This window comes from Archocentrus centrarchus, chromosome 21 (assembly GCF_007364275.1).
Source record: "Archocentrus centrarchus isolate MPI-CPG fArcCen1 chromosome 21, fArcCen1, whole genome shotgun sequence".
NCBI classification, from domain to species: Eukaryota; Metazoa; Chordata; class Actinopteri; order Cichliformes; family Cichlidae; genus Archocentrus; species Archocentrus centrarchus.
In genome coordinates this window covers 18,944,967-18,953,897 of record NC_044366.1, presented here as the reverse complement: position 1 = coordinate 18,953,897, position 8,931 = coordinate 18,944,967, and the positions used below count along the sequence as shown (strand labels likewise).

The 8,931-nt window shown below is 44.1% G+C and overlaps 1 protein-coding gene across 1 annotated transcript; it reads right to left on the bottom strand.

Moving 5' to 3' along the window:
• Positions 1–281: 281 nt before the first annotated feature.
• Positions 282–8,775, bottom strand: ino80da (INO80 complex subunit Da). Its single transcript, XM_030758496.1, has 10 exons — positions 8,500–8,775; positions 6,728–6,974; positions 5,829–6,640; positions 5,616–5,712; positions 5,312–5,536; positions 5,011–5,120; positions 4,671–4,804; positions 4,276–4,499; positions 3,992–4,149; positions 282–3,881 (listed from the first exon to the last, which is right to left on the bottom strand). The coding sequence occupies exons 2-10, from the start codon at positions 6,943–6,945 to the stop codon at positions 2,851–2,853; spliced, it is 3,009 nt and encodes a 1,002-aa protein (XP_030614356.1). The 5' UTR covers positions 6,946–6,974; positions 8,500–8,775; the 3' UTR covers positions 282–2,850.
• Positions 8,776–8,931: the final 156 nt, after the last annotated feature.

The following is an 8,931-nucleotide window of genomic DNA, read 5'->3' as shown; positions in this document are numbered from 1 at the left end:
AAGGCATTATTATTTTTTCAGAATTTGTATTACTGGTAACTGTATATAGAATGCAGCTGGTTTACAGTTTAAGATGTACTTGATGAAGTAAATGATAAATGATGGCTGTAACTTTATTTTACCAGCAACTTTTAAGTTCTGGCATAAATTTAATTTCCTGTTTCAATGATTGTGATTTGCATGTGTATGAAAGGAGCGGTAAAACCGAGGCAGCGTGCATGCGAGCATGTCTCGGCATTTTTAGGTGACCTTTCAAAAAAACCACATCAACGCAAACCATCTCCTCAAATACCTCACAGCAAGTTTTATTTATACATCCAAAAACAAAAGATCAAATTTCTCACACTATATACAGATATTACATACAGTGTTTGTACACATATTACATAATTTGTACACAAGAAAAATATACATAAAAATGTAAACCTTTGTATACAAAAAATACCTTAGACAAATTAAACAAGGACCAATAACAAAAGGTGACTAGATTAGCTCATCCTATCTTTAAAAACAGTAATACAGTACATTCAATGAGTATAGGAATTTGTCAGCCATCTCTGAATTCAAGCAGTTACATGTGCCTACGAGCCCTGTAAAATTTGTTCTACATGGTTGTCGGGGAGAGTGAACTGGTGGAGCGACTAATCTCATGCTATGTGGATACAGCAGTATTACCTCACGTATTTCAATCGCATTTTCACCCAACCCGATTCTTCCTCTTTTATCTCTAGGGGCACTGCTTCTGTTACTGACAACACTGCGGTCACTGAGAAGCCCAGCCGTCTCTGGTGGAGCTACAGGTTTACACTTGAGACTGTGTTTTCTCTTTGGAAAGGGGCGAGACAGAACTGGGCCTTCTCACAGCTGGAAACAAGAGTCCGGTGCAGGCTCAGAGCTGCTAATGATGGCGGCTGTTCATGTAATGAGCATCCAAGCAGGGGAGGAAAAAAAAAAAAAAAAAAAAGACATGAAACACCACCAGTCTCATCCACTCCTGTGCAAATCTAGGTTGAAAAAGTATGCTGATCTGTTCTTCTCCCCCATCTGATGCATATAATCTAGTATTTCTTACCACCAAGAAGCCAGTTACCATTATCTAATCATGATATTATTATTACGCTCTCACACAAAAGGGTTGCAGCCCTATGCATTCTCAAGACTTCTTCCTGGAATTTTAATAGCTATCAAAAAAGTATTCATCAGAATAAAAACAGAAAGACAGCATATGAACAAACATTGATCCCTCCAACAAAGAGAACTTAGAATCATTTTGATAGCCATTAAAAGCAAGAGACTCATTCTACACAGACACAGGTTCCACTGAATACATTGCAAATAACAATTTCAATCCATTGCTACTCAGTAATTCACCAACAAACCCCAAGATAGAGACTGCTATTCTATATACCTAATACTCAACAATGTCTGACAATCTCTCAAATGTCTAATATAATACCTATCAAAAGCCATGGTTGTACTGCTGTCAGGGTAGGGGGATGGTGGGAGAGGCTCTCAGGTGGCAGAGCTCTCTCTTTTTTTTTTTTTATGTTTTTCAGACACCAGCTGTTCATCATATGTCTTTGAAAGAAAAAAAAAAACATTGCTTTATAACTGAGTAAAAGAGACAGTGCTTTACTTCAGACGTGCAAAATACACCAATTGTGTTACATCTAGCTGATGGGTAAAAAATATAAATTTCCAACACCCAATCACCGCGTGAGCCTCCTCCGGGTAGCCTGGCCTGTCATATTAGTGCGAGCCCTGAAACTGAACTTATGTTATATGAGACATGCAAGCCACTAAAGACCATTGTACATGTGGACCAGAGAGCACCTTTGAGAGTAGACACTTAAAAGTCCCTGGATTGTGGCATTACCATTCTCACCGTAACACTGAAGCTAATTTATCAGCCTTAAAAATCCACTCAGAGAGAAGATGGCCTGACCTGATCACTCGCCTCTGACGGGAAACTGTTAAAGAGGCCAAAATATCTTCCTGATCCAGCCTGGATTCATCAGGTGAAGCTACATGTAATGAGACCAGTAAAATACCTCAAGATGCTAGAGTTATGTTAATGTATTTATTGCTTTAAGATACTATATTTATTTACCTTCAAGTGTCTACTAGGCCACTCAGAGTCCCACAACCAATGGTGAGGTCAGAGATTTTTGACGTCTGAGCAAACCAATAAATGAGCACATATACAATATACACAATATAAAAACAGCTGTTTAAAAGTATTTTGGTAAATTCATATGACTGTGAAATTGACTCAGTAAGATTCTATAGCATGATAACAGTTAAATAGCTTGAAACATAATGGATCACAAAAGTCTTTTGTTCTTCAGAGGGTGACAGAAGCAGTGTATGAAACAGGTGGGGAACGGGAAAAAAAAAAATGCAATGGCCATCTGAGCAAGGCAGGGTACAGCTGATCATTTTAAGACAGGACTTGAACTGGCAAAGCAAACAAAACTGACCACTGACTGAGGCTTCTATGAATTCTGAGCACTGTGACACAGATAATCTCTGCTTAGGTCCTTCTGCCAATTTTCACCCGTTTATAACATCCAACTGTAACCCCCTGCTGACGAAACCACAAGGCATCGAACACGTGGACTCACACTGACTTAAAATCTCAGACACCATCTGACTACACAAGGAACAAACAAAAATAGAAAATAGAGTAAAATCTGAGGTTGTGCAAATTCATTATCAAATAGTGCACTATAACCACATTGCACACATGTAGCAGATGAACAGGGGTGGTTAATCACAAGTCAGTCAACTGGATTGTAAGTGACTGTGAGTCCACAGACCATCGGTGCAGTCGCTGCATGCCGTCTGCTCTCATTTACTTTGCGTGAAGGGTGGTGTGGCGCTGTTGGCACTTGCAGCGGTGGCACTAACTATAGAGAAGCCAGCAGGGGGAGCCGTGGAGCTGTGGCTGGGCTGCACGTCTTTTGGGATGCCACTGTGGGAGGCCAACTGGTGGCCAAAGGCCGCGCTGAACTGAGGGAGCTGTTGCTTGGGCTGTGTGGAGGTCAAAAGATCGTGTGAGGAAGATGTGAGGGAAGGTGAGGGAGCAGGAGGAGTTGTTAGACCAGTCAAGCCACTCTGGGGCATCGCTGAGAGAGCAGCCATAGGCTGAAGTGTCACAGAGTGGGTGGTGGCAGGGGGAGTGGAAAGGGCGGTGGATATGAGATGACTTTCCGATCCGATGAGATTGCCAAATTGCGTAGGGTCAGTGAGGGGAAGAGGGAGATTGTTCCACGTGGAACGTGGTGGTCCTGGTACTCCACTGAGAGGGACTTCCAGGAGAAGGGGGGTGTCTGTCTGGAAAGAGCTGGCATGGGGAGAAGACATGTGGTCACTGTATGGGGACGGCACATGCTCACTGCTGTAGTGGCTGCCTTGGGGAGATGATGTGGGTGCGTCCGACTTGGTGAGAACATGGGATGAATGCGTCCGAGAAAACGTCCGCTCTGTTAGGGAGGTTTGAGTGAGCAGGGACGTGGTGGAGGGGGCCGCTGCAGAAGTAGATGAGGTCAGATTGGAGCACGGCGCTTGGCTCTGGTTAGCGGGCTGAGATGGAGGCGAAGGGGGAAAGTGATCTCCAGTAGACTGCAATAGATTGTCCGCCAGCTCGAGGCTGGTGAAGTTCTCGGTAGGGATGCGGCTGTTCAGCAGGTCTCCCATGCCCCCTGGTTGGACAGGACCAGGAAACACAGTCATGGCTCTGTGGTCCACTCCTTCAGCAGGGGCCAGGTCTCCCATGGAGCTTAGGCACACCAACGAGTCTGTGTAGGACCCCATAGCTTGCAGTGCACGTACCAACTCTTCAGCCTCCTCTGTGGTGGGCAGTAGGTCTCCATTTTTACCTGCACAAACATTTGAAAGATTATAAAATAAAAAAGATAAATCATAGACTAAGAGGGTCTTGCGCACATGAAATAAACAGTGGTGCACAAAAAATGAGCTACAAGACAACCTTCAAACAAGTCAAAGTCCTGCAGGTCATCAGGTAGTCTGGGTAACACATCGGAGAAATCCTCCTGGTTTAGCTCAAGGTCATTTGGAATGTCTGCCATGTCATTGGTGATATCATCAGGAAGCTCGTCTGTACTTAGGTCTGGAGTTGAAGGGCTCCTGAAACAAAGGTTAGAGGAAAAATACAACATGCCATTGTATGTGTAACATATGAGCTTGTCTTTCACGCTGAATCTCCACACGCTAAATTTCTAACAACAGTGCAGGGACGCAGCTGTGGCACACCTGATGCTGGCCTGTGAGGGCATCGTTAGGCTCGTTGAAGGCATTCCCAGGTTCCCCTGTGGCAACGCTGGAGGGATGGGTTTCTGAGGCCTCCGTGGGCCTCTCCTCCTCTTCTTCTTATGTTTTTTGGTGAGCGCCGGTGGTTTGGTCTTTTTACGTGGCTTTCGCTGTTGCTGCTGCTGGTGCTGCACCCGTCGGTTTCCGTCCCCACGCAGGAAGTTATCCTGTGCAGAAGGAAAGGAGCAAATAAAGAAAATCAGATCAAAATAAGGTTTCAAAAGTTCTTGTTTTCCCCCTGCATACAAGTCACATTTCTGCCACTATTTTTGCTCTTGTGTTAGTTTTTGATGAATCTTACATTTCCTACAGTGTTTACCCTTAAACACTGAACTCACCATCTTTTTGGCATGCTCTTCACAGAGAGGTGTCTGGTGCGTGATATCAAACACGGGGATGGAGCACTGCTGACCGTCTGCGAATTTGGCTGTGCAACTTGCAAAGAGCTGTTGGGAGCGATTCAACAGAATGTCTACAGAGAACAGTAAAGGAAAAAAAAAAAACAAAACAAAAACACGGTGCACTCCAGAGGGCCTGTGAACAAAATCCTACAGCACAGGCGCACACTGTATAGCTCACAGCATGTGATTTTAAGATAGCATGCACAACTGAGATTTATCAAATGCGGTAACACTTATAGTGACCAGCTGTACAAGAAAGCGATGGTGCAAAGGATACGCTGAAAGCAGTGTCGAGTGAAGGGCAGAGCTCTGTTGTGACAAGGCTGGCCCTTTGTGCTGCCAGTGCAGGTCCCTGTATCTGCGCCCTGCTGCCTTGGTGGAACCACACTGCAGACACAAACACATCCAGGACTAAGCAAACACTGACAAGTCACCATTCATTATGTTGTTTTCATTGAAAGTTACATTCCTAAAGGTGGAAAAAATAAGATTTGTGACTGCGTTAACCAATCTAAGGCCTACTAACCGTAATGTAAAACACAGCCCGACATAAACAGAAGTGACGGTTGTGAGAATACCTTGATGAGCTGCAAGAGGCACCACTCAACTCCTGGATCAGCTGGGCGGCACAGCTGGGGTTTTTACTGGCAGCGTGCAGCAAGGCTTTGCGGAAGGCATAACGGTATCTCTTCTGCCGGATACATGCCCTCTCCTGCCTGCACATGTGCTTGTATTTCTCCTGAAGGTACGAGCAAAGCCTAAACAGCCTTGTCCTCCGAGATGAGCCACTGTCATCTTCCAACCTACAAGAGAAACACACGATAATCATCATTATGTGAAGTTACCTGTTCCGCAACAGGGGTTAAGTATTAAGATACCAACCCATTCTGCGGTCTCCAAGAGCTCTGAAAAGGAGAAAATCTCTCTGTCTCGTCTTCATCATTATCATCATCAGCACTGTCCTCCGACCAGTCCAATCCTGGAAGAGAGCTTGTTAGAGAGGCTCGTCTATCTCCTTATAGCTACCTTTAAACAGTCTTTCAAAGTCATTATAAAAATCCACATGAATTTATAAACTATAAAATGTTTGATCACCTAGATGAGGAAAGAGGTCTCCATGCTCCCGTTGTCTCTTGGCACAGAGCTGCACCAGATGTTGCAACCTGGCAAGGCAGCTGGCAGAAGGTGAAAAGGCAGTGGGACGCATGATGACCACATGCCGCTGATTGTTACTGCCACTGTCCTTGCAACCGGCAGGCAAGTAAGTAGCAGTCAAAGGCATTTTCCTGCTGAGCGATGGCCCAGAATGTTGCACTGGACTGAGTGCTGCATTAGCGGGCAGCCCTGGAGGCAGAAAGTTGACCGTCTGAGGTGGTGGATTGCATAATAAACCCTGCTGCTGTCCTGGGATGATGAAGGAAGTCGTGCTGGAGTGCTGGGGCTGCTGGAGAAGACCTGGCTGCTGCCGTGGAAGATGACTATTGAGTGGCGAAGAGGGGTGGACACGGGGGACAGCGGAAGGACTAAAGTGCTCAGGAGGTGGTTGGAAGAGGTCTGTGTCATGGCAGAGTTTCTGGTTCAGCACCAGCTGACTCTGTATTTTCTTCTTGATGGCGCTGCCCTTACGAGGAGCGCCCACCTCCTCCCCATCTGTGTCATCCTCGTAAAAGGCAAAAGGGTCCAGGAGTTCCCCGTCAGGGAGGGGTAACAGGCGTGTACAGGGGGGAGATGGCGGTAGTTCATCTAGACCATTGGGAGCTTTCAGAACTAGAGAGGGCACAGTAATATTGAGAGCCACTGACTCCAGGTGAGCAGCCCGTGAGCGCATTTCCTCTAAAGCATCGTGTTTCTTTTTCCGCTCTTTCTTGGGGATAAAGCCGAGAACCTGCAGATGGCTGTTGCAGTATCTGCAAAACAGGAACACATTCTCAGTATACTGTGCAAGCCCATGAATGATTAGTTCTGTAAATCAAAGTAGAATCAATCATACATACCGGCGGTCCTCAGACTTGGGGATGGGGTTGGTACACCGCTGGCTGTTGTACTTGGCCACATACTCACATTGCTTGAAGGGAGCAGTCTTATCCTCCAGAACGTGCCGGATACAGAAAGCATAGCCATTGAGTCTGCGCTGTTTGCAGAGCTTTGGGCTGTAGGAGCACAACGGCTTATTGTCTACCTCTGAGAAGTGTATGTGTTTGCCTTCATACATCACGTGACTCTTGTCCTTGACAACATCAGCTGATGGGATAAAGGAAGGAAAAAACAATAATTACACCATAAGTACAGTGAGAAGCTAACTATGCACGCACATGCAGGATTAAGAGGTAGAGCAATAGCAATCTTCCATAAAAGGTAATATTTTCCTAATATAAATAAGCTGCATTATTGGCATAGTAAACATTGTTTTAAGTAAAACAAACAGAAACTATCTGCTTGTTCACGAAAAAAATACTTCTGTGTGCTGTGATTAATAAACGATATTTAAACACTTGAGAAAATTTCCATCTGGACATGTCTTTTAGGCCCTCTAATTTTGGGTGTCAAGATCTCTCACTGAGAAACAGGTGGCACACAGTATGTGATTTTCCTCCACAACTCATTTAATTACACGATGATACAATGGTAGTAAAACAGCGGGTTTGTCCGATCAAGTCAAAAACTCCAAAACACTAACTTGCCTGTGTATTAGCACTTCCGCAAGACTGACTGATACTCACTTAAAAAATATTTTATTTTTCTGACTCAAGAAAAAATTCTGACTGCTCGTTTAAAAGAGCGTAGCTAACGCTTCATAATAAACACACGGAGTGCCATAACTGTAACTCGGCACGCTTAATTATCGTGTCGCTCAGCTACTACCTTAAACTTTTGTTTTTAAGTTGGTATTGATAGTGCCACAGCTCTGACAGCTTAAGTGTCCACTGAACAGACACTAACATGTTGTAAACTTGTCCTTTTTTATTCAGGATGAGTTGCATTAACAACTATAGTGTAGAAGAACCGGACAGATAGCAAACAGAAAGTAATGTTAGTGTCCGGGGGAGCTAGCTTGCCACATTAGCTTGGAGCCGATAGACAGCTGTGAAACTTTATACTACGACGTAGTAAATATATCTAAGTATAACAGTTACCTCTGACCTAATCCAGAAAATATAACTTTATCCATCTTGTATCAAAAAACATATATTATCAAAATGACCAAACAAGAAAAGCTATATTAGCTTGTTAGCTTATAAAGCTAAAAACACAAATTAGTAGGCGGTAGCTAACCAGGAAACGGAAACATAAGCAAATTGCAACACTATAAAGGTTTATTTGCAGTTTAATTTATTTAGAAAAATGCAAAAATAATTATAATAAACTACAAATAAATAATCTCCCCTAGTCATGAGATTTTACGGTGTATAAACATGATACATTTATGGTCAAATACTTTCAAACAAAGGGTATACATACGAGGCTTACGGCCTGTTCCCGAAGGCCTCCGTAATAATCGATATGAATTATAGCGAACACCGTTACATAATGGGACATTAGCAGGTCACACTGCTTAAAAATGTAAACACTGCATTAATTTCCACATCTGCTTTAGGCACAAACTCATTTCGGCGCATCACAAGTTTTTCCATTAAATATGTCACGAATAAGAGGCCTCTTAGCTTCGATCGGACAGCGGTCTCTAGTAGAACCACTCGCCCAGTGAAGCCCGTGCAGAACGGGACACTTAGAAATCGAGGCCGAGGCTGTATACGATTTCACTTACCTTGAACTGGTATGGGCTCTGTATAGTATTCGCTCCAGACAGACGGCCGTAATGTCTATTAGAATCAGCTAGGCTATTTGCGCATCGATATTGGAGATCGGTTAGTAACGGCGATCTTCATCGAGCTCAGTTGATCTTGAAATAAGGACGCACGTAAATATAGGCTATCCAGAGCAAATTACAAGCAGTAGGTAGGCTGCTGTGGATTTTTGTTGGATCCACAGCGGACTCCTCACAGCACCACTACAGGCACTGCGGGGACATGACAACAGTCCGCTCAACAACAACAACCTCTCCTACCATATTGGAAATTCAACTTTGTTAAAAGCTCCTTCAGTGCACAACTATCATGTTAATTTCTTTATCAAACACTTTGTGTGAAGGGCTGTGTCGTGTACACATTCCCCGTTTAAAACAAACTGCATGGAAGCA

What these genes read in the sequence shown, in the direction of transcription:
- ino80da (XM_030758496.1), bottom strand. Translation starts at nt 6,945, where the DNA reads ATGTATGAAGGCAAACACATACACTTCTCAGAGGTAGACAATAAGCCG. An exon ending in CCCAAGTCTGAGGACCGCCG is followed by an intron (nt 6,641 to 6,727) that starts GTATGTATGATT and finishes CCTGTTTTGCAG; the next exon opens with ATACTGCAACAGCCATCTGC. An exon ending in AAGAGCATGCCAAAAAGATG is followed by an intron (nt 4,500 to 4,670) that starts GTGAGTTCAGTG and finishes CCTTCTGCACAG; the next exon opens with GATAACTTCCTGCGTGGGGA.